This window comes from Furipterus horrens, unplaced genomic scaffold (genome assembly GCF_987537825.1).
Source record: "Furipterus horrens unplaced genomic scaffold, mFurHor1.1.pri manual_scaffold_21, whole genome shotgun sequence".
Lineage (NCBI taxonomy): Eukaryota > Metazoa > Chordata > Mammalia > Chiroptera > Furipteridae > Furipterus > Furipterus horrens.
This window is the reverse complement of record NW_028327191.1, coordinates 622668-648425: the sequence shown is the minus strand read 5'-3', so window position 1 is coordinate 648425 and position 25758 is coordinate 622668. Positions and strand designations below refer to the sequence as shown.

The following is a 25758-nucleotide window of genomic DNA, read 5'->3' as shown; positions in this document are numbered from 1 at the left end:
GTCCCACTGCAGACACCACAGAGCTTGGGCACCACTGTCCCTCACGCACCCAGCAAGGAGCCAGGTGAGACCCCAGCTCAGGGATCAGGGAGGCTCCCACTTCCCACTCCGGAAGGAACTCTCCAGAGCCAAGGGATTCCCAAGTGAGGACGCGGGTGGGTGGGTGGGAAAGAGGCCAGTCTCTGTGGCCCTGGGTGGGGGCCAGGAGTGAGGGGACACCCTTCCCTTCCAACGGGGACCAGGGTTAAAATGGGCACAGTCCCAGGCAAACCGGGGCGGTTGGTGGCGCCGGGAGACCCAGCCCACTGAAGCTGGCATCTGTCTACACGGTGGGGATGGCCAGTGTGCTTGGCAACTTCCCGGCCCTGGTGCCGGAGCCCTTCCCGGACGGCCAGGCCTGACCCCAGGGCCCTGACAACCCTTTACCCAACTCCTTCCTGAGGCCCAATCCCAGCCCCGTAGCTGGAGTATGGGTCTCTCCAAACCTCACGGACAATGAGCCAAGCCTGTCCCCTCAGAAGCCACTAGGAGCCAGAGTCCAAGGCCAGGGCAGCAGGCGTGAGAGGTGAAGGGTCGTGGGAAAGCGGACTGACTCCCAGGGACAGCGGGGCGCACGGGCAGGCGCAGAGTTTGGTGCGGAGGCTGGCCAGCCTTCCCCAAGGGGCTTGGGCCCTGCTGAGGGCCGGGCTGTTGCTTGGCCGCAGCCGAGGGGGAAGAGCCTGTTGCCCGGGCCACTCCCAGGCCACTGGAGCTCAGTCACCACCTTCGGGAATCCAGGGAACGGGCCCCTCTCCAAGCTGAGATCTTCAGCAGGAATCCCGATCCGGGCCAGCTGTGCGCGAGGGGTCTCCCCTTGGCTCAGGACGCACTGTTGATGTGGCGCCTGCTGCGTGCAGGCACCTCCAGGAGGGTTAACATGTCCTCACCGTGCTCCAGATGCTCAGCAGACCCTGCATTCTGCATGGGGGCTGGAACTTGTGGCTGACCTGCCCGGGGCTCCAGAGGCCAAGGTCAGCCATGTCCCGTTCAAGGGCGTCCCCTGCACCCAGCATCCAGCAGCCTCCACTCGGCCCCACTGTCACCTCAGGCCACTCATGTGGCTAAGGCAGGGGCCCCGGGGGCCACCAGGGGAGCCCGGCTGTCCATCTGACCAGGCCCAGCCCATGAGAGAGCAGCCGGCCCACCCCCACTGCTGCCGGGTTCCCCAGGAGACCTCCTCTTGCTTAATTCAGAAGCACATGTTGTCTGGGGAGCTGCCAGCCTCTTCACTCACACCCCGCGGGAGGACATGGGGTGGGGGAGCTCCCTCCTCCTCTCCATCTGGGACAAGGTGCAGCCTTGGCCCCTCGAGTCCAGCCAGGCCACACGGGGCGAACGCCTGACCTCTGGGAGGGTCCTCAGCGGCAGTCCCTTCCAGAGCTGGACTGTCCCGAGGCCAGCGGGTGGCTGGGGCCCCGTGGCGGTAACGGAATCTCCTCGGCTGGCGCGTGCACCGCAGCGGCTCTGGTTCCCACCGTGCTCAGGGCTCTGATCGCCGAGATCGGGGACAGCGGGCGGGCGAGCGCACACAGAGGAGAGGCACCTGCAGGAGCCCAGGTGGGGCAGGCGGCAAGCGTGTTTACATGTGTGTAGGGGGTGCATGTGTGTGTGTGGCATGTGTACATGGGGTGAGCATGTGCGTGCATGTGTGTGGTGTGTGAGTGTGCCCGTGGAGTGTGTGAATGTGTGTGTGTGGTGTGTGTACACATGGGGGTGAGTGTACGTGTGGGGTGAGTGTGCGTGCATGTGTTATGTGTACACGTGTGTTGTGTGTGGTGTGTTGGATGCATGAGGAGTGTGTTACATGTGTGGTGTGTGCGCGTGTGGAATGAGTGTATGTTGTGTGTGAATGTACATGTGGGGGAGTGTCATGTTTGTATGAGGTGCGTGTATACATGGAGGTATGCACATGTGTGTGTGTGGTGTGTGAGTGGGGGTCCCCTGAGCTCCAGGCTCTCCCAGTCCAGGTCCTGGAGCGGTTGTCCCACCTTCACCAACACAGGCGCCCCCGGAGGCAGCATCGCCAGCAACCGGACAGGAAGGGGGGCCTGGCCAGGGCTCCGTGGGACCTGGTGGGCAGGTGAGCCCCTCAGCCTCTGCCGGGCCCTCCACCCCCTGTGCCCGAGGTCTCCCGGATGGCTGGGAGGGGCATGGGTGCTGAGCCGGCTGCCAGCCCCAGGGCCCGAGCTGAAGAAGGGCCCCTCCCTATGCAGGGCGGGCACCGAACCAGGGGTCTCAGAGGGACCCTCGGTGACGGGCAGGCACAGGTCAGGCACAGCATGCAGGCTGGGTGCAGAGAGGTGGCAGCCTGGCTCAGGAGGGGGCGGGAAGCCCAGAGGGCGGCGTCACGGAGCCAAGGGGCTGGGCGGATGGCAGGACAGGCAGCCGGGTCCAGGGCTTGGCGTCACCTGGTGCTGCAGGGCTGGGCTGGGGAGGCCGCCATGGGGGCTGCTGGGCCCCGTGGGCTTCATCACAACCCCCAAAGGCTTCAGGCCAAGGCTGGGGTCACAAGGCCAAACCCCACAGACTGCTGGGGTCTGTAGGTGCATGGCCCTGGCCAGACCTCTGCACCTGAAAAGGGGTCAGGAGCCAGAGCTCTGTCCACCCTAGAGACCAGAAGGGGCGTGACCACGGGCGTGGCCTCCTCAGGCCTGGAGGGAGACCCGGGGCTGACAATGTGCAGGCCCCATCCCTGGGGCTATTTTCCACCCTTTATCATCCATCTGTCAAGCACTGGCCTCAGACAGGGGGCACTCAGGTTACACACTGTCCCTGCCAGAGGCCCCGCTGCCCCACCCTCCCCCCACGCAGAGCCCTGCCCTGCCGGTGTGCTGGGCGGCAGAGGCCTCTGGGGGGCGGGCAGAGGCCGTGCCAGCGCAGCCTGCACCTGCCGAGCCTCCTCCCATGTTTCCGGTGGGGAAACTGAGGCCCGGAGCAGTCGCTCCAGTGACTAAAGTCCCTGAGCGAAAGAAGGACAGAGCCCAGGACTCAGCAAAGATCTGCTGCCACACTTAAGGGGCAGCTGGAGCCCCAGCAGGACCCCCCAAGTGTGGGAGGCGGGCGGGGCAGCCACCTGGGGGCAGAGACTGGCCCAGACAGAGGCACAGGCCAGCGGAGGAGGGGACACCAGAGGGAACCCTCACCATGCACATAGGTGCGTGAAGTCACACCCTGTCCCTGCGTAACAATAGCAATGGCTTTGTCACCAGGCACCGGCTCAGTCCCAGATTCGCTTCTGAGCCCTTGACAGGCGCCACTTTGCTCTCCCACACAAGCCCACGTAGGGCTCGCTGTGGTCACTCCCACTGTGCAGCAGGGCAGCCAGGGCCTTCCCCGAGGTCACACACGGTCACACGTGGCACATGATGGAGCTGGCTGACTCCATCAGGCTGCCTACACTGGAGCCACTGAATGAGCTGCCCAGTCACTGCCAGGGACACACACACACTCCACACATACACACACACCCAGCATAGTTACATGCACAGTTACGTGCACACATGCACATTTGTATGCGCACAGTGCACTCCAGCACACCTACACATGAATGTGCATTCCTGCACGTGCGTGTGCACATGCACACATTCATACATGCACATCACGCTCACACATGTAGGCACAAGCACGGTTGCCTTCGCACATACACAGCCAGGTGTGTGCGCACACACGTATGGACACCGCAGGTGCACAAACGTGTGTGTTCGCACGTGTGCACATGCTCACATGTTGCTGACCCAGTGCCCCTGGGCTGACCTGTGCACCTGGCTGCTGCTGGTCGTGTGACACAGGGTCCGGCCCTGCGGTCCCTGCGCGTGGGTGACAGAGCCCAGCCTTTGGGCCACCAGGGCCCCCGCTGCTGAGCCTCCCTGTGTGTGTGAGAGCAAGTCCCCACTCGGGTGGCCTCCCTGACCCCTCCTCCACCCTGGGCTGGCGGCTCCTGCCACAACCCTGTTTGCAATAAAAAGCCCGGTACTGTGATAGAAGGAAATTGTTTCCTTTTGAAATAATTGAAGCGGCCCAGGCAGGACCCCACAGACATCGTTCACGGGCGCCCTGCTCGCCTGGGAGATTTACGGCTGCCGAGGGGCCTGGGGGCGCAGCTGGCCTGCGGTCTCCCGGGACACACCGCCCTCGCCCACACCTGGCCCCCCGGCAGCTCCTTGTGAGGTGGCCTGGAAGTCCCCACGTGAGCATCGAGGACGTGGGCCCGTCACCCCCAGGGCACCTGAAGGACAGATGGTCTGCCTCTGGCTCCCTTCACGCACACGGGTGCCGGGGTCCTGCGCCCCAAGCAGGACTCAGGGAGGCCTCAGAAGTCAAGGACCCCTCAAAGGATGTGAAGGAAAATTCACCCCAGAGGGGCTGTGAGGAGAGAAAGGGATGCATAGGAGCCTCTCTGTAATCAGGGGTCATAGGTGACAGGGAGGGAGGGAGGGACAGAGGGACGGACACACAGTCGGGGCAGGGTCTGCCGTGGTGGGCGTGGCCCTGGAGAAGCCTCCCCCAGCCCCCCAGCCCCCGCCCCCCGCCAGGCCCTCTGCCCTGAGCGTCTCTCCTGAAAGGAGGCGTTTATTACAGCTCTATCTGTGACCTCAAAAAACTGCAAGTGACAGGGATAAAATTCAAACTCCTGGTTAGCTGGGGACAGGGGCCTGCGGAATAGTTCACAGCTGTCAGAGGGTCCGGAAGCCGCTGAGGACAGTGGCTGCGAGCCAGGGGGGGCGCAGGCTTCTCCGTGGGGGTGGGCATGGGGGTCCACGGTGGGGGGGGCCGACGCCTTCGCAGCAGAGTTTCCCCTCCCCCGCTGTGCTCCCCGGGAGCCTGTGCAGTGAAGGGCGTCTCTGCTCCTCCCAGGACCATGCCGCCGTAGATGAGGGCGACAGCGCGAGCCTGGAGCCCCGACTCCCGGCCAGAGACGCGACCCCAGGCCAGAAAGAATGTGGAGGCCGCTCCGGGCTCGCCCACGCCCAGGGCAGGGAGGGTAAGGCTGCCAGGTCCCGAGCGGTCCTTGGTCCCCAGCCCCAGGATGCCCGGGGAGCAGAAAGTGCAGGGGTGGGGGTGGGCACAGGCAGTGTCGCCTTGGGGGTGAGGTCTGGCAGGAAGGGTGGCAGGTGCCCGGGCTGGAAACAGCATGGCCAGCAGTGCCCGGTGCCCAGCCAGGCCCCGGGGGGGCGGGGGCCACCACCTGGTCGGGGTGCATGACTGGCCAGACAGGAAGTGGGAGCGACTGGGAGAGGCAGCGGCGGAGGGAGGGCGGTGGGAGCCGTGGAGGGCTCTGGAGCAGGGCCGTGACGTCAGGGTGCTCCCGGGACAAGGTCACCTGGCAGCCCAGTGAGGAGGGTGCTGAGGGACAGGTGGTGGGGGTAGGACGACCAGCAAGGCCACCAGCAGGCGGCTGGGCAGGTCCAGGCCTGGGACAGAGGGCCAGGAGAAGGGGCATGAGGGGACACAGCGCGGCTTCTCCGAGGACCGGGGCCCGATCCAGCCCCTGGGCTCGCTGCCGGGCTGTGGACACAGATGTCCCAGCCGAGGGGAGGGGACAGCCATGAGCCTCCGGGTGGGTGTGGTGCCAAAGCAGGGCGATCACCCCCAGAAGGCCGGCCGCAGGCTCTGAGCAGCCGGTGGCCCCTGCCAGGGGAAGTCTCAGCAGTGGCCCTGCGGGCCGGGGGTCCTCACAGCAGTCTGTTGCCACCATTTTACAGGGGGGACACCGAGGCTCAGCGTGGTCTGGTACCTGCCGCTCTGCTTCCAAAGCCACACTGAGCATGTGGGAGAGGGGCCCCTGGGGGGCGGCACGTGTATCCAGGCTCCGCCCCTGCCCGGCCTGCAGCCTGGTGCTCACATCCCCTACCGTGTCCAGGGGAGAGGGACGCAGGCGCAGGGCGTGACACGCAGGGACTGAGCTGGGGCAGAGACCCCCGCACGGGGCCAGCGAGGCTTCGTCCACACGTGTAGCTGAAAGTTGAAGGCAGCCCTCGGGGCCGCCAGTGGGTGACATCCTCATTGTCATCATCACCGACATGTGAACACCATTACAGGCCGTCGGAGACACGGTCTGCGCAGGCGCTGCCCACGCCTGAGGCACCGCTAACGCCGCTGACACGCCTCGTGACCATGGCCGGTCCTGAGCGGCCGTGGGGGTGGGCACAGGGGGCCGAGGGCCGGCCTGCGGGGCTCCCACGCAGTCTGGCCACGTAAACCCGGGGGAGGCTGCGGGGACCCGGGCAGGACAGCCTCCCGGGGTCTGGGGTGGCCAGGGCTCACTTCCCCCTGCTTCCCTCTGCCCCCACCCTCGCCCCAGGAGAGCGACAGGAAGTGCGGCCCCTCCATCCTGAGGCGAAGCCAGCTGGAGCGAGGGGGCCGCAGGGCGGAGCCGCGGAGGAGCCCGAGGCACGTGAGGTTCCAGGAGCCGGTGGAGGCCGCCGTCCACTGTAAGGGGGCGCGGGTGGCAGCCTGGGCAGCAGGGGCGGGGGCCGTGTCAGCTCGGGGGTCCCGAGGCCGCCACCCAGGGCCCGGCTCCCCGCGGCCGGCTGGATCCCAGGCTCCCGGGGTGGCTGCAGAGCCGGCGTCCTTGCTGCTGTAGGACTCACAGCGGCTACCCCTTCCGGCCAGGGGTCGGGCCTCTGACCGCCAGACCCTCGTCTAAAGACTCAGCTGGTGGGGTCAGGCTCACCCGAGATAGTCTCCCTTTTGGAGGGGCGCAGTCACCACACTGCGGGGTCCCCTGCCCTTTGACCTGTGCTATTGGGTGGAAGTGAGCCGCAGTCCCTCAGTGAAGGGTGGGGACCGCACAAAGGCAAGGACACAGGGGTGGGGTGGAATCCCAGGGACAGCTTGGATTCCGCCTGCCGCAGACCCCCAAGAAAGTGCGAGTCCTGCTGAGTTGTGGGAAAATGTCATGCCCCCCCAAGCCCCCCAGGGTCAGCCCTGGGCCACAGAGCAGTCCCACCTCGCCAACCCCACCCCAAGCTTCCCAACAGCTGGGGAGGAAGCAGAGACTCTGAAGATAGGAATTGGGGCCCAGACAGTCCGCAGTGGTCTGGGATCCCCAGTGAGCTGTGGGGGCGGGGCAGGTTGGGGCCCTGCCCCCTCAGCCCCAGCCCTGTAGCTCTCAGGCCACCATTCACACAGGCTCTGGTGTCTTGGGGCCCCGCTGTCGGGCCTGAACTTGGAGCCTGGGCAGACCCCAGGCGGTGTCGGGCGGTCGGCTGGTGGGAGGTGAGGGCGGCCTCGGCCTCCCATCTGTAAAGGGGGTGGTTTGGGTCCTTTGGGGGGGGGGAGAAGCCCCAGGGTGCTTGGCAGGCCCCGGGTGTCCCCTGCAGGGCCCGCACGGCCAAGCCCACACTCAGCTCTCCTCCGCAGACATTGCCAGCAGGGAGCCCACGCCCACCACCAAGGGTGAGTTCTGAGCCCTCCCCCCCCACCCAGAGCCACCCCACTCCCGCCCCAGCCCCAGGCCACCCTTGGCCATCCCCGACAGAGGCCCAGGCAGGGGTGGGGAACCCCACTCCCCACGGGGACTATGGAGTCACCCCAGGGACCACCCCCCCCCCCGCCCCGACGGGCAGAGCCACAGTGCGGGCCCTGCCCTCCCGGCAGCCTCCCCCAGCCCCACAGGGAGGAGGGGTGGGGCCTGCGGACGGGGGCTCACCTGCCGCTCTGACCCCCAGTGCCCCACCGGCCCTGGCCCCGGCCCCGCGGCCGCTCCCTGCTGCTGCGGCTGTCGGCCTGCGCGCTCCTGGTGCTGCTGCTGGGCTTGTGCTGCGGCCGGGCCAAGCCCATCGCGCTGGCCCTGGAGGACCTGCGGGCCCGGCTGCTGCTGCTCGCCCTGCGCCTGCGGCACGCGGCCCTCGCCTGCTGGCACGGCCTCCTGCGGCTGTGACGGCGCCCCGCCCGCGGCCCATCGGCAAGGCCCGGCCACCACGGAGGGCCTGGAGCAGCGCGGGGGGAGCCCGGGACTGAGGGGCTGCAGGGAGCGCCCAGAGGCTGCAGACCGGCACGGAGTCCGCCACCCCTGCGACCAGCAGGCGGGACCCACTGAGACGCTGCCTGAGAAGAAGGATCTCACCGCTAATCTCTGGCCCCCAGGCGAGGCCCTGCCATCCCAGCGGGAATGCCCAGCGCCCTTGGGCCTGGCCTGGGGTGGCTGTGTGTAGCCCCTTGGAGTCAGTGGGACCCCTCAGGGAGGTGAAAGGGGCCTTTAGCCACTAAGGACCTGCAGGGCCGGGACCACAACACCCCATCAGGGGCCATGGGTCTGGTGTGGGGCCGGGGCAGTCCCTCCCCAATCCCCTGTAGGCCCCTACTGAAGCCACATGCCCCTGGGGTGCCCAGGCCTGGCCCAGCCTGGGCATCCTCCCAGGGAAACGTGTCCTCCCGACTCCCGCCCAGCCGCCCACCTGGCAGCGAGGGGCAGCAGGGACAGTGACAGGCTGGGACAGAGGGTGGCTCTGCCCGGGCCCCCGCCGCCTTCAGACACACTGCTCGCCAGTTGTCGGGCTCGTGACCGCGTGCGGATGCTGGGCTGCAGGGGGCCACTTGGGGACCAGCTCCAGGGCCCCCCGGACCCACAAGGAATGGGGAGGCCTGGACAAGGCAGGGAGGCCTGCAGTCAGACGGCGGCAGTGCCGCCCGGGACAGGCCCGCCCACTGGGCAGCCTCAGCTGTGCGTCCGGGGCGGCTGTGCCCCGCTGCCCCTTGGGGTCGTCCTCCCAGCCTCTGTCCCTCAGGGGCTCCAGGGCCCCTCTGGCTCCACGGTTTGGGCATCCCAGGGCAGGAGGCCCTGCAGAGAGGCCCCAGCATCACAGCCCCACCAGCACACACCAGCCCCGCCCCCGGAACTTTGTCTCATCTCTCTGCACCCCCTGAAGAGGATGGCCAGGGTGTCGCCCCACGTTCCACGTGAGGAAACAGGCTCAGAGTGGCTGTGTCACGTGCCTGACCTCACAGCAAGCACAGGCCCCAGGCTCGGCCCTCCAGCCTTGTCCTGTCTGGGGACCGCGCCGGCACGGAGGGACGAGGCGGCCTATGCTCACTGCGAAGGCCCGGCTCTGCAGACCCACGAACAGTGACCCTGTTGTTTTGGGGGAAAAGTTGCTCACGGTGGACACCATCAGCCTGAGAAATGAATGCACCATCCACCCAAAGCCTCGCCGGGCGCCATGGGAAAGCACCCCCGGGAGTTTGAGGACATGGGGGTGGGGGACGGGTGACATGAAGGCCCTGTTTACCCTGAAATGACGAGCAGTCACGTTGTTGAAAGGCAGCCACATGAGATGGCCTGTCCTTCCGTTTTTATTTTGACTTTGAGAAATAGATACACTTAAGAATGTTTACTTTCAGTTTGGCCGGAAGTGGAATTAAAACACGACATCTATCAAACAGCAGGGAGAAGCAATGGGGGGACCACACCAGGGGCCCCGGGAACGCCCGCCTGCCCTTCCCGTCCAGCCCAGGAGGTGCTCACACACACTCACATACGCACACACATGCTCACACACACAACCACACTTGGGCACACGCATGCCCCCGCACACACCCTCACACGTGCGCACACATGCATGTACATGTTCACGTGCCCCGCACACTTGTGCACGCACACAGCTGTGCATAGGCATGCTCTCGTGCACATGACCCTCACACTGCACACTTACCCTCATCACGTGTGCACTCATCTCAAACATTCACACGCTCACATGCACACGCAGACACCTGCCATGGCACCCACCCCTCCCTCCCACCAGTACAGGCCCAGCCCACACACAGTAACGCAAACGCTGGGCCAGGCCACACGGGGCTCCCTCCCAGGCACTGCGGCTGCTCCCAGGACACCCGCACAGCCACCTGCACTTGCGATGCTCAGACCAAGCCTGGACAGGGGCAAGGTGCGGAGCCTGGACCTAACGGCCAGAGGGGTCCGGGAGGCTGGCCACCCTCCCTACGCCCTCGCCAACCAGGTCCCACGGAGCAGGGGCATGAAGCCTGGAGGAGGACCTTGCAGCCCCCCCGATAAGCCACGAGGGTCACAGTGGAATCAGGGTGTCCAGGGGAACAGGGTTTCTCACAAGCAAGTGCTGAGGGGAGACATGCAAGGCGGGGGCGGGGAGGGGGAGACTGGGGGCGGCCGGGGCAGGACACGGGCCCCAGGCCGGCGGTGGGGGGGCGCCTAGATCATGGCGCTCTTCTCCTCCTGGAAGGCAGCCCAGGCTGGCCGGGCCAGCAGCAGCTCCTTCTCGTGGGCCAGGCTGTCCAGCAGGCTCTCCTCCTGGCGGTGGTCCCGGTGCACTTTCACGAAGGCCAGCACAGTGAGGGCCAGCCAGATCAGCCACGAGGCCCAAAGGCCAAACTACACAGAGGAAGGGGGGCGGGGTCAGGGGCCGGCCAACCCTGCGCCCACCCCCCTGGCCCTGGGAAAAGGCCGGAACCTGCTGGGAAAGGGGGCAGGGACTAGCTGGGGGGTGGGGAGGGGGCAGCCTTTGGCTCCCTTCCTCAGCCACCATCACCTCCCGGCCCCACACTGGGCAGGGGCTTTGGGAGCTCTGTCCAGGCTGGCGGGACCTCCGCCCCTCAGGTGGGCAGTGGCCTCCTCCCAGGCTCAGCCGCCCAGCTCCTAGGACAGCAGGCCTCTGACGGAGCGGCGCCTGCTGCTGTAGCTAGGACCAGCTGGCCTTTAGCTGCTGTTCCCCAAACGTTGAAGGAGAAACAACCACACCAGAACCAGGCCTGAGGCGCATTAGCCCATCCTCGCTGCGGATTTGCCGCCAGACCGTGCCCCCCACCCCACCCCACACTCCGCTCCCTCCTGACTCTAATGTGCTGAAGCGTCCCCCACCATTTTCATGAGCAGGTTCAGCTCCTCTCTGCAAAGAACCTCAACCCACCAATGTCCAGCCCCCCTAGGGGGCTCCTCCCGCGGCCAGTGGACCTAGGTGCTGGGAGCCGTCCCCACCCTGGTGCCACCCTGGGGACCAGATACAGGTGGTGAGGGATAGGCCATCGCTGACCACCAACATGTCCAGACACGTGTGTGTTCCAGCAAATGAGATCCTCAGAGTTCACCTCGGTCTCCTGGAGGGCAGCGCAGGCCTCCCTTCCTGCCTGGAACACTACCCCCCTGGGAGCCCCACCCCATGGCAGCCCACCCGCCTGGAAGCCCCGCCCACCAGGAGGTCCCACCCACTGGCAGCCCCACCCACCTGGAAGCCCTGCCCACTGGCACCCTCGCATACCTGGGCAATGGCAAACTGATCGTAGTAGGCAGAGTTGTCCAAGTTCAGCTCCAAGTCGATGTCCTGGAGGTCCTCACAGCTGAAGTGGCGAGACATAGAAGGGGAAGGTGACTGTCAGGCCACCAAGCACAAAAAGCAACGGGCATCACCCCAAGGTGCAGGGGCACTGTCCCGAAGGTGGGGCAGACAGGAGCCTCATTGCCTGCAGACCTGGCCCCAACCTGCCCCGGATGGTGGGAACAGCAGCACCAGCCTCTGCTGTCCTGGAGACTGTCCCTAGGCCCCTGCCCCACCATCACAGGCACTGGCAGGACAGACCACAGGGCCTGGGGGACACCCCAAAGCCCGTCAGTGGGCAGTGGGGCTGGGCCTGGGCCCCGCTGGAGCAGCCGAGGCATGGGGTCCAGGGCCCTGTAGTCTGAGGAGACGTCAGGACTCGTAAACGGGAGCCAGAGCCCAGGGACAGAGGCCCAGAGGCCCAGGCTCGGCCTAGGCAGGCTGGGGGCTGGGGGCAAAGGGCTGGCATCGGTGTTCGTGAACGAAAAGGAAGCTGGGGCGTCTTTCTGGAGAAGCCCAAGGGGCCCCCAGCCTAGAGGGCTCTCGGAGGGAAAGCAGGCGGCCTGCAGAGCCCCCCACCCAGGATGCCGCCCTCCCTGGTGTGTGCCCGGGCAAGGGCACAGGGCCAGCAGATGGGGTGCCCCTCCCTTTGGCCCTTTCACCCCCCTCACATGTTGGGGTTCCAGGGACTTTGCTTAAACAGACATCCTGGAGGCTCTGGGAGAGGAGACATGGGTCCTGCCTGGGGCCCTGGATGTGGCCTCCGAGGGCTGGGCAGTGGGCGGCTCCCTCCAAGAGTCGGGTAGTCATCCTGCTCCACCTGCACCCCCCAAGCCAGACACTGCCCCCTGCTCCGTCCCCGACCCACTCCAGCCAGAAGCTCGTGCTCCTTCCCCCCGCCCGTCCCCACCAGCTCCCAGATACCCCCGCCCCAGGCCGGGCCTCCGCCCCTGCTGCAGGAATGCTCCCCGGCTTCCAGGACCTGGACCCACACGGCGGGGGCCAGTCGTCCAGCCACGAGCCGGACGTGATGGGGCGGCGGGCAGTTCTGACCTCCGGGGCCTCCCGCTCAGAGAGCAGCCGCCGGCGCCCTCCCTGGGAAGGGGGACCGGTGTGAGGGCAGGCCCCGGGGAAGCGGCGGGCGGGACTGCGCTGAGGGCGGGCCCAGGGCGCACCTGTGGGGCATGGTGCCCTTCTCGGTGACGGCGTCGCACCACATGGCGAAGCCCACGCTCACGATGGTGCTGGAGATGAAGACCAGGAAGAGCACGAAGGCGCTGACCAGCAGGTTCAGGAAGGCGTAGAGGATGGAGCTGCGGGGGGACGGCACAGGGAGGGTCGCTGAGCACCCCCACCCTCGCGGTTCCAGCGGGGGCGGGGCCCCGAGGGCCGTGTCCCTCCCCTGACGCCCCTCGTCCGTCCCGCTCCCAGGAGTGGGAACCTGGGTCACCGGCGCCTTTCGGAAAGGCAGGGCCCGACCGCAGCCCAGGGCCGCTGGGTCCTCAGCACACGGGCCGAAGAGGCGAGACCACCCTCAGGGCCGGGGACGCGCGGGCGTGGCTGGCCTGGCCCTGCGCCAGGGGCTTGCACTGGGTGCTGCCCACGGGCTGAGCTGGGAGCTGGCGGGGCAGAGACCCGGGAGGCAGGGCCGGGAGGACAGGGCTCACTCACGGCGGGGCAGGGGCCACCCAGGGTCCTCACGGCCACGGCCACCAGGGCACACTTGCTCTCCGAGTACGGGGAGCGAGCGGCTGGACACCCCCACCCACCAGACTCTCCTGTACCCCCTCAAGCACCCACCACTCTACCACCTGAGTCGCCCCAGAGACAGTCCTGCAGGAGAGCCCCGGGCCGGCTCTGCCTGGATGCCCACTGAGGCTGTGGGGACAGGGAGACAGAAGATGTCCCACGGGGACCGGAGGGGCGGCAGCCCAGGCCCCCCTTCGTCTGCCGGCAGCTGTGACAGGAGCGTGAGCCTGGCACACATGGTCTGCGGAACGTGACGCACCTCACGGTGAGCGTTTACTAAGGGGTCTCAGCCGACGCTTAGCCACGGACACGAGGCAGGACCACATGCCTTCCGTGCAAAGCCCTCTCTGGGCCTCGGTTTCTGCTCTAGGCTGGGTCCTGAGTGCCCCCCACCAGGTTCCAGGGAAAGCGGAGGGGCCTGCCTCCTTGGGTGCCCGCCGTGGGGGCCACAAACAGGCTCCCTGCCTCCGAACCTGGGGCACCAGGAGCTCTGAGCGCAGGGCGGGGCCTACACAGCCACGGCAGCAGCGGGTGGGGGACCTGGGGTGGGACAGGCTGCTGAGTCACCGGGGGACTGAACGCCTGGAGCCCGCCGCTGGGCCGGCTGTGGCACCGCGGGGCGGCGGGTAGGGGCTCAGGTGATAGGATGGCCCAGGGGTCCCCGCAGCCCACACCAGCCTCTGTCTGCTCCAGCCAAGAACGTGGTGGGTCCAAGATACAGCCACCCCCTCAGAAAGCTGCCCGTCCACCTCCGAGGCCCGATGACAACACAGCCTCCAGTCGCAGGAACCCCACCCAGATGCTCCAGCCACATCCCTATTAAATGGGCGCAGTTTGGATTCTCCCACAACTGGAGCATGGAGACCCCAACCCACAAGACAGGGAAGGGCACTGGGCAGGGGTCACTACTGCCGAAGCCTACGCCCGCTCTCCCGTCCGTTCCTGGTCGGTTCCCTTGAAACCTGCCAGCATCTACAGATTCTGGAAGAGTCGGGGCCGTCCAGAGCCTCCCTGGCCCGGCCCCACCCCCTCCTCCTCAGCACAGCAGCCTGGAAGGGGCTGGCACACACGGGGTTAACGCTGTCTCTCTCCTGAAGCCTCTCAGGGTGCCCTGCCTGGACGTGCTGTCTCCATGGCGACAGCATCCAGGAAGCCCTGGAAGGCTGTGGCGGGCAGATGGGTCGTTTTAACCCAGTGCTCCCCAGCCGCCAATCACGAACCACCGCCACCTGGATGCTCACAGGGCTCGGCTCGGGCAACACTGCCTGGGCCCCCTGAAGCAGCGAGCCCCCCAGGAAGCCACAGGTGCCGGACCCCTCACTCATTCCTCAGGCAGCAGCCAGGTGTCCGGTGCAGAAGGCTGTCCCCGAGAGTCCTGGACACGTGCTGTGAGGCCCCCACGTTACACGAGGAGGCAGCCCGCACCATGGACTGTGTCTGACCCAGCGTCTGGGACCCACCAGCCAGGAGTCCCTCACAGAGACCAGAGTGGGGGGCTCTGGGCTCTGTCTCGGTGGGGGTCCTGGCTTGTCTGTGAAGTCGGACCCACCAGGGGATCCGTGTGCATACTCGCCCCTGAGAAACCCACGTGTGGCGGCGGTGCCCTGGGGCTGCAGCTGCAGACCTACCCGTGGCCGCCGCTGGCCCGGCTCTCACCCGCCTGGTCCACACGGGCTGACCCGCGGCTGAGCTGGAACCGGCTTCTCTGGGTCACCGCCATGCCAGTGGCCAGACGAGGCTGACCCAACCTTCCTGGGGGTCAGCACACCTGGAGGCTTGAGCCCGCAGCCAGACCGTGACCGTGTGGGCATGGGGCCCCGTGAGTGGCTGTGAAGCAGCAGGTCCTGGGACACAGGCCACTTCCTGTCACTGTCACTTGCTCGGCAAACACTGATGTGATGGTTCCTGGGTACTCGGACCTGTGCTGGGCCCTGAGTGTGCAGAGAGGCACAAGGGGCTCCACGGCCCCCGGGTTCCCCTAGAGGGACGGCTGTGGCCTGAGAGCTCCGACGGGCTGCCAGGGGCAACGTGGGGCAGGCGCTGCACAGCCAGCCGTGTGGCCCTGGATGCCACCTGCTGATGGCCAGGAGGACACCACGCAGCAGATGCCTCTGGAGAAGAGAAAGCTGGCCGCAGCCTTGGCTGCCACGGTTGAAGCCCGGACAGAGGTCACTGGCAGTGGACAGGTGAGCCCCAGACCAATGCAAAGAGACAGAAGACCCGAAATGTTCCTCCAGCCAGATGACATCCCTGGAAGCTGGAGCGTGGTGTCCCGGGCGGATGAGCACAGTGACAGGCACGGGAACCACAAGCCCCAGCTTTCTGTCTTTAAAATGGGGGTGGTGCCCTGGCCGACGTGGCTCAGTGGCTTGGAGCATCACCCTGTACACTGAAAGGTCGCCGGTTTGGTTCCCGGGTGGGACACATGCCTGGGTGGAGGGTTCGGTCCCCAGGCGGGGTCTGTGCGGGAGGCGACAATCCATGTTTTTCTCTCACACTGATGTTCCCCTCCTCCCCTCTGTCCCTCGCTTCTGCTCTTTCAAAGTATGCCCTTGGCTGAGGATAAGAAATTAAAAATAAAATAAAGTGGGGGTGCAGTGGCAGCTCCAGAGTTGCTGGGCACCTTTGTCATGATGACGAAGGATGGAGCTGTTGTCACAAGTGCCCCAGGTTTGCTGTCCAGTTTGTGTGACACAGGCCACCTGCGTGACCAAGACTCCTGTCTCCCCTGCTCCTCACTGCCCCTCCCACCCCGGCCTGGAGGTCCCTCCTCCTCTGAAATCAGCTCATTCTCTGCCACTGCATGTCCTTGCCAGCCAGCCGAGTGCCTCGAGGCCACTTGCCTTGTGGGGACTCACCGGAATGATGGGCACAAGCGGGCGGCCCGACCATGACCCTCACGAGCTGCGCCCACCACCCTCAGCTCCCCAGACCACAGGGACCTCCACCTACCCCACCCCTGCCGATGGCGTCACCCTTTTCCTCGTACTGCCCCTCATATTCAGAGATGCTTCTCCTGCCCAACCAGCATGAGGACACTGACGTGGCAGCGTGGGCGCTGATGACAAATCAAGTGTGTCATTGGGGGAGGGCCCACCCTGGGACTAGCCTGGGCTCACCATAGGCTGAGCCCAGCCCTGCAGCCCCTGGAGGCCTCTCCAGACTGACGCGTGACTTCCTGCAGCCCCCAAACCCAGAACCGTGCCCCCGACAACCTGTCCAAGTCCTCACCCTGGTACCTGGGAATGTGACCTTATTTGGAAATGGGGTATTTACAGACACATGAAGCTCAGGATCTCCAAATGAGCTCATCGCGGATGCAGGGTGGGCTCAAATCCAGGGAGGGGTGTTCTTGTAGCAGCACAAGAGGCAGAGAGCAGCAGCCATGTGCAGACAGGCTCCGAGGCTGGAGTGATGAAGCCCCGAGCCCAGCAGCAGGGCCAGGAGTCCCCCAGAGGGGACTCACACACACTTTGATTTTGGACCTGTGACCGCCAGCACAGAGAGAGGGGGCACCACTTGGTGCCAGTAGACCCAGGACACCACACACATGTGATGCTAAGACTTCACCCTCCTCCAGGTGTCTCCCCCCCCCCCCCCAGGGGACCGGCATTCCACCTGTTTCCAACATGGAGCCAGAGCAGGGGGAGGTGAAGAGGAGGTGGAGGCGGGGTGTGGGGGTGGGGAGGCTTGTGAGAACAAAGCAGAGCCTTGTCTCCCTGCTCCTGCCCCGACTTGCCCCCCCCCCCAAGGCCTCAAGTGGCTTCCCTCTAGATCTGCCCCCACCATCAGCCTTCCCAGGACGACAGGGATGAGAGGAGGCCTTCCTGGTACGCAGCATGGCACGCATCCAGGCCTGGTCCCTGGCTCCCCGGCCAGGAGCAGACGCTGGGATGGAGCTGTCCGCGGTGCTGACGGGTGCGCTCGGCTGAGCCAGAGAGGGAGGCCCCAGACCGGGGGGGGGGGGTGGGGGTGTAAATGCCCAAATGCCGGGAGTGGGAGGTGAGGCGCATTTGGGGAGGGACGCACTGGCATCCTACGGAGCACGGGCGAACTGCGCAGCCCTGGGCTCTGCGTGTAGACAAAGGAAGGGCAGAGTGCGTGGAAGTGCTGAGGGCCCAGGACTGACACTCTCGGGCCCCAGAGCCCCCGGGGACAGGAGAGCCTGTGCACATGCCCGGGGTGAGCCAGGCACCCACTTACCCCTCGTGCCCCTTGCAGAGGAAGAAGAGCGCGCGCCAGGCGAGCGCAGCAGCGAGCAGCAGCGAGAGGAGGCTGGCGAGCAGGCTGAAGTGGCAGGCGGCCGGCGGGCCCCACTCCTGCACGATGAAGCGCTCGCGCCCCTGCACCGTCATGTTGGCGCTCAGCCACATGCCCTCGGTGAAGAGCAGGCAGCGGCCGCGGAAGTCATGGCCGTTCTCGGACAGCGGCACCACCACCACGAAGCTGAAGAGGAAGGCCAGGAAGTAGCAGGCGCACTGCGTGAAGAGGAAATTGTTGAGCGCCATGGCCGGAGGAGGCCACGAGCAGGGAGCGGGAGGCTCCGGGCGCTGCGCACAGGCGAAGCCCAGCCGCGCGGGAGGCTGCGCAGTGGCGGCGCCGGCGGGTCCTGCGCGCCCCTCCCGAGACGCGTGCGCAGCGGCCAGACGCGGGCTGCGCCTGCGGTCGGCACCACGGACAGCTCCCGGGCGGGAGGACGTGCCAGGGCACCGTGCGTGGGCGCGGGCCATGCGGGGAACAGGAGCCCGGATGCAGATGCGCAATGCGGACCAGGAGAGGGAATGGGAATTATCGACTTCTCAAGAACCGACTGTGCCATCAGCTGGCTGTGTATCCCCAGTTCCCCATTAGCGCAAGGAGAGGAGGCTGAGAGAGGCAGGCTCTGGAGGGGCTGCGTGAAGCGCCCCAGTGCAGTGGGAGTGAGGCTTGCAGTGCAGGCAGGCTTGGTTCTTTGCGGGAGTCCTGCAGTGAGCAGTGTGGGGAAGGAAGACGGGGCAGGGGGGCTGGGGTCAGTGGGAGCAGCCGCGGTCAGCGCTGGAGGCCCAGACCTCGGGAGTGGGGGGCGGGGGGGGCGGTCCGGAGCTGCTGCTGCAGGCGGGCCCTCCGTGGGGACACGTGTTACAGGCCTGACACGGCGTGGCCCAGAGCTGGCATTTGTGAGATAAATAATGGATGCCCCGCACCTCATTAAGGCAGCCGGTGCTGAGGAGGGATCTGCGGACGCATTAATTAATGGAATTAACGTCTTCTCTGATTCCCTTTAAGGCTCAGGCACGTCGAGCCCAACTCCCAGAGCGAGGAGGCCGTGGTTTTGCTTCTTCTAAGAGAACCAGCTGATTGGTTTAAAATGACATCAGCATTTTAAAAAATGTTTTTGTTGAATTGCCAGAGGAAAACGTGCCCCTTTTTAAAGTCAAGCAATATACAGACACGTAAAATAAAGAGACAAAGTCTGTGCTCACCACCCACCCCCACCCGGCCTCAGCCGGGGTGGCCACTTTTAACACCCTGGCGACTCCTGTGCTGGATGTGTTGCTAACCCACAGGCACCACCCCCAGTTTATGGGAACGCGCCACACCCCACGTCCCGTCCATCCCATGGGCGGGGTCCGTTATGCAGCAGTACGGCCCAGGCGTGTTCCCTGCCGGCATCGGACCGTCTTCTTTTCCTTGGTAGCCGCACAGCCCGCCCAAGGTTCCGCTGCACGGGAGTGGCTGACGTCTCCGACTTTTGCTGTTTCAAACACTGTCGCATGAACCTCCTGGTGCATCTCTGTCTGCTCGCTGGGGCGGGGATGTCTGACGAGAGAACTTCTTGGAAAGAAATCGCTGGGTCATGAGGCAGCACATTTCACATGTTGACAGAGAACCCAGCTGCCACACTGCTGCCTAAAGGTGCCCGAGTTCCCCTTCATTCTCCAAAGCTGAGACGTGTCCCTCGTTTTAAAGTTCTGTCCGCTTCCTTCAGGCTGACATGGAGAAAAATTTTCCTGGGTGTGCAGACGTGGACTTCCCTCCTCCTCCTCACGAAACGCGTCTCCTCTCACGCATGTCACCGTGGGTGACTTGTCCCCTGTGCACCACACAGTCAGCCTGCAGTCACTCAAGCTCTCACATTGTGATGCCAGACACTCCCCCCCCCCGCTACCAAGCACCCCAGTTCAACCCAAGGGGGCCCTCCTGGGACGCCCACCCGTCCCGCAGAGGCTGGCTGACCTGAGCCTGCGGCGGCTGCCCCCCTCGAGGGCCTGGCCAGACAGGACACCTTGACAACCAGGAAGAACGCGGCCAACGGGCAAACGACGGAACAAAACAGGAAGATTAGTAAATACCCACCATTTACATAGACACGAGACTCGGCGCTTTTAGAGATGGGTTCCATTTAACCTTCAAAGTCAGTGAATTCCCTGATATTGAAATAATTCCTGTCGATGAAAAAATGTGGAAAACGCCGAAACCCTTGTTTTAAAAGTCAGCTTTATGTTAACGTTAAAGCCTTATGAGAATATTCAGGGAAAGAAAGTAACGAGAAATTGTATTTATAAACACTGATGTAGAAACTTTAAAGAAAACATTCTCCTATTATACATATCTCAGTATATTAAGAAAATACGAACTCACAGAATTTGTTACAAATGCAAGAGCAGCTTAACTTTAGGAATTCTATAAACAATTTATTACATCAACTTCGCCCAAAGTCTTTGTCAAAGAATACCTATAAAGCGCTTCGTACAACTGAACATCCACCACTCGTTTCTTTAAAAACGACATAAAATATGAAGAAGATGACCTGAATGTGGCAGCTGCGACCTTACAACACCACCAATGAGCCTCACCTTTTCCAATCAGGGAGCCCTCAGGGTCGCGCCTGTTCTGGCCGTTTGCTTGGCAATTCCACATAATGGAGCAAGTCAGTGAAACAAAGTCAGCAGGATGTCGATGGAGACAAAGAGGCAAAGGCATCTTCGTTGGACAGTAATGCGATTCTTTAGCTTGAACCATCAAGACACTCTATAAAAAGTTAGAAACTGCAAGAGAAGCGTACAAAATTCAGTGCGTTTCTCTGGAAGCCTAGGACGGGCTCCCGGGAAACAGACCGGAGGCTGGCGTGCAGGCCGCTGGGGACGGAGACAAGCTGTGGTGGGGTGCAGCTGGGACGGAGGCCTCAGCCCATCCCCTGAGGAGCTCTGAGACTGGGGTGTCCCTGGAGATGCCCAGACAAGGCCAGGAGACCAAATCCACTCGCTCCCCTTTTCCCGTCATGGGAGGGGCCCCCGGGAGGGGGGCAGTGCCCTGTGGCAGAGCAGTTTCTACAGAGAGTCCCGCTTCTATGTGGAGCCGCCAGAGGAGGGAGGGTGTCTGCCCTGAGAAGAGGGTGACAGCAGGGGACAGGGCCCGCCCCAGCCCAGCCCTAGGCCCCCAGGTCCACGCTCCATACGCTGAGTTCACCCAGCCTCTCGGGTCTCCGCTCCCTGCAGAGATTTCCTGTCACCTGTGCCTTCAGGGCCAGAAACGGAGGTGAGGCTCCTCCCCCATGACTTTTTCCAGGTAGAGGCCCCAGAATCCAGCTGGTGCCCCCCACCTTTAACGTTCTTCTAGGACAGTTCCAGTCCAGGTATACCAGCTCTGTGTTCTGGTGGTGCCGCCGGAGGGCTGATCTCAGGACTGTGTGGGCCGGACCAACCCAGTTCCTGCCGGTCAGCTCTGGCCGCGGGGTCAGCAGGTGCCCACGGTGGGCCCTCTATGCCCCCCAGGGCCCGAGCCCACCAGGAGCTGTCACCTAAACAAGAGCACACAACCTGGCCGAAGGGAGATCAACTTCACTAAAGGGCCTCCATTGAGACCCAGGGCATGCAGAGAAGTTTCTGGAGGACACGGCCCTGGGACGCCGTCCTTCCCGAAGAAATCTGCGGAGCGGCCATCGTCCCAGCCAAGCGGCGTCCTTAGCAACCTGTTTCGTTACGCAGAATGAACACGCAGCGGTTGCTGGGACCATTTGCAAGGTGTTAGGGTTTACCCAGAAGCCAGGTGTTCACACTATGTCTGGATATAGAGGCAGGTGGCAGAGGTAGAGGCAGAGATACGCGCACCTGAAACTGGGCGCAGGAAACAGGCCTCTCTGCTGCAGAGGGCAGGGGGCTCCAACCACCTCGGAGTTGACACTGGACACGGCCGGCCACCGGCCATCGGACAGAGGATGCAGGCACCCTTCACCTCACACTGATACAGAAATAAACACAGCACGTCTTAAAAGGCCGAACTGCAAAACAAAATTATTTTAATAGAAAAAAAGTTATGACTTTATTTGCATAATTTTAGGTGAGAGTCAGGAATCCCAGCAACAATAAAGGAAAAGACTAAAGATTCAACCGTATAAAAACTTAAAATCCTCGGTGGCAAAATGAAATATATCAGCATCAAAGTCAGGGCCAAACAACAGAGGGAGCGAGAGCATTTGCAGCTGGTAAATGGACGCAGTTTAACTCCCAAACAAACCACGAGCTCCAGCAGCCCGGAAAAATCAACGCAAACAGACTCGTCACAGCAGTGGACGCAGGAGCGTGAATCCGAAAAGACGCGCTCTCTCCAACACCAGGAAGGGGCAAAGCAAAACAAGAGCAAGCCCTGGCTGGGGTGGCTCAGTGGACTGAGCACCAGCCTGTGAACTGAAAGGTCACCAGTTCGATTCCCAGTCAGGGCACAGACCTGGGTTGCAGGCCGGGCCCCCAGTTGGGGGCATATGAGAGGCAGCCACACATGGATGTTTCTCTCCCTTTCTCCCTCCTTTTCCTTCTCTCTAAAAATAAATAAATAAAATCTTAAAACACAAACACACACACACACACACAAAAAAAAAAAAAACAAACAAACCAAGAACCAAGCACCCGGGCCTTCAACGCTCGGTCACCTCTGCTCCTGGTGTGTGGAGCCGGAGCTGGAGCCACATGCGTCCCCGGGGACAGGGCAGCACTTGAGGAGCCTGAGGACGGATGGCAGCCCCCACCCAGCGCCATGCATCTCAGGACCTGTGGCTGGACAGGAGCCCCTCACTGTGTAAGGACAGGTGTCCAGGGGTGTCCGTTGCAACGGTCCACACCAGCCCCCAGTGGTGATGGCCAGGGTGTGTGTGAACCAGGGAGGCGAGGGGTTTCTGCAGCCTCCGGTGGTGGAACAGAAGGCGGCGGAGCTGCAGGGCACGTGAAGGATTATCTGTCGCAGAATTAAACTTCAAAAGCGTCTTGCAGAGAAGTGTGTGCAGCACCACATTCTCACACGCGAGGAGCCTGGCTCCTGTCTGCATCCCTGTGACAGCGCAGAGGGAGGCTGGGGGCCGACCCTCCGGTGCCGAGGGGACAGCAGACAGCTGCCTGCCTGGGTCGGGCGGGTGTGCGACTTTGGCCCACAGGGGTCTGATGGGTTTGGGATTTGAATGAAAACTCTGGAAGTTCAAGGCAGCCCCCCTGGCATTTCCTGGGTGGCAGGTAATGTACTGAAGGTACTGGACAGGGTGGGATAGGTGTGACCGGACTCGGGGAGGAGCCAGGGAGCCCGGTGGGGCTGGTGGTGGGAGGGAGCCTTTCCAGAACGGGAGGGTTGTAATCAGAAGGCTGGAAGATCACCGGCATCAGACACCCCAGGCGTGGGGGAGGGCAGGGCCACTGGACAGGGGCGCAGGGGGGCGGGGCTGGGCAGCAGGACCAGGAGCCACATGGGAGAGGGCGCCACCGTCAGCTAAAGGGCAAGAGGGTCACTCATGGGGTGAGGGCAAGTCTCATCGTGGTCAGTGCTGAGGAAAGAGGTCTGCGGAGACTCCGGAAACACCCCGGGAAGATCAAGTGTAAGTGTCATGCCCTTGTCTCTCTCTTCGGGGGCAGACATTGGAGGGGAGGCCGCTGAGGGCCCTCCGTTCATCCACGGTCTCGCCCGCTACACCCCACCTGGTGCCGCACGGCAGGGCCCACTCCCGGCACCGGGAGACTGTCAGAGGCAGGGTGGGCTGCTCGGGCATGGTGGAGGGAGGGTGGCTGAGCGCCCAGGGGACGAGTGGCAGTGGGGGGGTGGTGACGAATGGATGGATGGGCCAGTGGGTGGATAGACGGATGGGTGTCCCAGACGGGGGCACGCGGGCAGATCTAGAGACGTCTTTCCCCGCGATCGGTACCTTTTCCGCACCTCGGTCCACCCCGAACCCCTAACCCTCTGTGTCTCGTGACTGTGCCCTGTGTCACCGGCCACCTGCAGGCCATCGGGAGCAGGTCTCGGGCACCCGGTCTCCGCGCTCAGGTCCGTCAGGTCTCCAATAGCCCCCCTTTCTCCACGCCCACGGACCCAGGCAGGGGTGCACTGACCCTCTCGGCCCATCCCGTCGATGAGCCGGTTGGTTCTGGTTTCTTTGACTCCCCAGATACCTCATGTCTCCCTGAGGGTTCCAGCTGCACTCGCCTCGCTGCCCCCCAGCCCTGCTGACACTGCGCCCCGTCCTCCTGGAGCTCCCCCTCAGTGGTGGGGACCCTCCTGGGCAACTGTGCCTGCGGTGGCAAGCAGCCAGGAGCCTTGGGCCCAACTCCGGCCAGTCCGTGACCCTCCTTCGGAGGAAGCCTCGGCCTCGGCCTGCAGAGGTCCGCCAGCCCCTTCGTCGTGACACCCAGCTTTGCTGCCCGCGCAGCCTGCCGCCCTCCCTGCCAGACGCTGCGGCCCCACCTGCCCCGGGCAGCTCAGCGCTGAGCCCGTCTCTCCCCAGTGAGCGCCCGGTGCCCATTTCCTCTCTTCTGCGGGGGTTTCAGGCGTGGGCTGGGCATGGGGGCTCCACGTTCCTTAAGAGTCAGGGGACACCAGGACAGGCCCCGTCCCTTTGAACTGAGGCTCCACCATCATGGGCCCCGGTTCAGGCAGGTTTCCCCTCCCTGCAGCCTGCCCTGAGGTGGGGGCAGGGCGGGTAGCCAGTCGCTGCCCAGGTGAGAAAGCTTTGCTTCCATGAGCACACTGACTTTTTAGGAAGCCAAGGAAACAGGTGTCAGGTAGCGAGTGGAGTCTTCGGGGTGGTGGGGAGGGAGCCTGGGCAGTCGGAACGACAGGTTCACAGGCCAGGGAGCGGGCAGGCGTGGGGAGGCGGAGAGGCAGGGAAGCAGCGGGCACGCCCTGCACTGGGCACCTGCGCCCTCCCTGCGCCTGAGCTTGCCTCGTCGGTTCCCAGGCACCGGCCTCTCCGCGCCGAGGCCCAGACGCCCGGCTCACCGTCCCAGAGCCGACAGCCGCGGGAGGAACAGGAGCCCTTCTCAAACTGGGTCCCTGCGGGGGGAGGGGTGGGGGGTCTGGGAGCGTCTGCCCTTCCCTTAGCTCATCCTTTTCACAAGAAGAAATTGAGTTCCCAGGAAACAGAAGAGCCAGAAATGGAAAACCGCCCGCCTGCCGCTGGAAGGCCCACTGCAAGGCTTCGAGCGTGTGCACACAGGCAAAGAAGCTGTTCCCGGGAAAGTGCAGGCCCTACTCCGCTGCATGGAAACGAGCCGCTAACTGCTTTTTGCAAACAATATTTATGCAAATGGTCCCACACTCTGGAGCTGCACAGATGACACATTCCGTTCACGCTTGTCACCTCCCTCCTTTCATCCCGGGAGCAGGCCCACGGGCCGACAGCGCCCACCCCCACACACGGGCCCTCCTCCCTCGCCCCAGGCCCGGGTGCCCCTGCACCCCACCTGCCGCACGTGGGTGTCCTGTTCCCAGGTCCCCTTGGTCCCCACGAGGCTGTAAGGACCTCACCCCTCGAAAAGCAGTCAAGGTCAAAGTGACACGTGGGCTCCGTCACGAAGTCAGGGGACAGGAACTGGGGAACCTGCCACCAGGCCTATCTCAGTTCCCCCACTGAGTGAAGACTTTCTAAAAACAAAGAAGAAGAGGCTAGTCGAGCAAGATGCATAATCATAGAAAATAAATCCAACGGAGTCTTAAAGAAATGAGACAGGTGCTGAAGCCGGTCACCAAGGAAACAACTTCGCTCCGTGGCCCTGGCCGGGGAACTCAGGTGGTCGGGGCATCGTCCTGCACACCAAACGGGTGCAGGTTTGATCCCCACTCGAGGTGCACATGGGAGGCAACTGATGGATGCATCTCTCTCTCTCTCCCCGCCTCTTGTCAATAAACATACCTTCAGGTCAAGATTTTAAAAAAACTACCCTGCACAGAGGCGGATTTAACGGCGGGCACACCGGGCGCGTGCCCTGGGCCCCGACTTCTGAAGGGCCCCACAAAACCCCAACTTTACACTTTTTCTAATGACACCAAGTTTGGTTTCGTTACTAGGATGCATAAAATATGCTTAACATGTATTTTTATTTTCCCTGTCTCTCTTTTTTTTAAGGGGCTCAATATTTTCTCCTGCGCCGGGGGCCTCAACTGACCTTAATCCGCCTCTGACCCTGAACTTCCAACCAAAATGGGGGTGTAGACAGACACGCTGCATCTCCATCCACTACTAAGAAGAGATACAACTACCTCAAAACTAGAGACAACCAGAAGTTCCAGAAAATCGAGCTGCATGGATGTCCAACAAACAGAGATATAAAGAAGAAATACTCATCCAGACAGGTAGGAGGGGCGGAGCCGGGGCGGGGAGGACACGATGTGGAGGCACCTAGGAAGTGGCAGGCCAGCGGAAAACGCAGTCCCACACATTTTTTTAAAA

General features: G+C 63.7%; 2 protein-coding genes across 2 annotated transcripts; one reads left to right on the top strand and one right to left on the bottom strand.

Moving 5' to 3' along the window:
• Nucleotides 1–2053: 2053 nt before the first annotated feature.
• Nucleotides 2054–7981, top strand: CUNH14orf180 (chromosome unknown C14orf180 homolog). Its single transcript, XM_090265517.1, has 5 exons — nt 2054–2119; nt 4894–5020; nt 6341–6470; nt 7402–7437; nt 7710–7981. Exons 2-5 carry the CDS (start codon nt 4910–4912, stop codon nt 7919–7921), a joined length of 489 nt encoding a protein of 162 aa, XP_090121643.1. The 5' UTR covers nt 2054–2119; nt 4894–4909; the 3' UTR covers nt 7922–7981.
• Nucleotides 7982–9670: 1689 nt separating this feature from the next.
• TMEM179 (transmembrane protein 179) lies at nt 9671–17724 on the bottom strand. The gene is made up of 4 exons (XM_090265515.1): nt 17277–17724; nt 12500–12637; nt 11268–11346; nt 9671–10384 (listed from the first exon to the last, which is right to left on the bottom strand). The coding sequence occupies exons 1-4, from the start codon at nt 17579–17581 to the stop codon at nt 10205–10207; spliced, it is 702 nt and encodes a 233-aa protein (XP_090121641.1). The 5' UTR covers nt 17582–17724; the 3' UTR covers nt 9671–10204.
• Between the last annotated feature and the right edge of the window lie 8034 nt (nt 17725–25758).

Bases quoted from the DNA above. Each gene is read 5' to 3' on its own strand.
- CUNH14orf180 (XM_090265517.1), top strand. From the start codon at position 4,910: ATGAGGGCGACAGCGCGAGCCTGGAGCCCCGACTCCCGGCCAGAGACG. The intron at 6,471-7,401 runs GTAAGGGGGCGC...TCTCCTCCGCAG, and splicing joins GGTGGAGGCCGCCGTCCACT to ACATTGCCAGCAGGGAGCCC. The intron at 7,438-7,709 runs GTGAGTTCTGAG...TCTGACCCCCAG, and splicing joins GCCCACGCCCACCACCAAGG to TGCCCCACCGGCCCTGGCCC.
- TMEM179 (XM_090265515.1), bottom strand. From the start codon at position 17,581: ATGGCGCTCAACAATTTCCTCTTCACGCAGTGCGCCTGCTACTTCCTG. The intron at 12,638-17,276 runs GTAAGTGGGTGC...GTCCCCCCGCAG, and splicing joins CTCTGCAAGGGGCACGAGGG to CTCCATCCTCTACGCCTTCC. The intron at 10,385-11,267 runs GTATGCGAGGGT...TCCTCTGTGTAG, and splicing joins ATCAGTTTGCCATTGCCCAG to TTTGGCCTTTGGGCCTCGTG.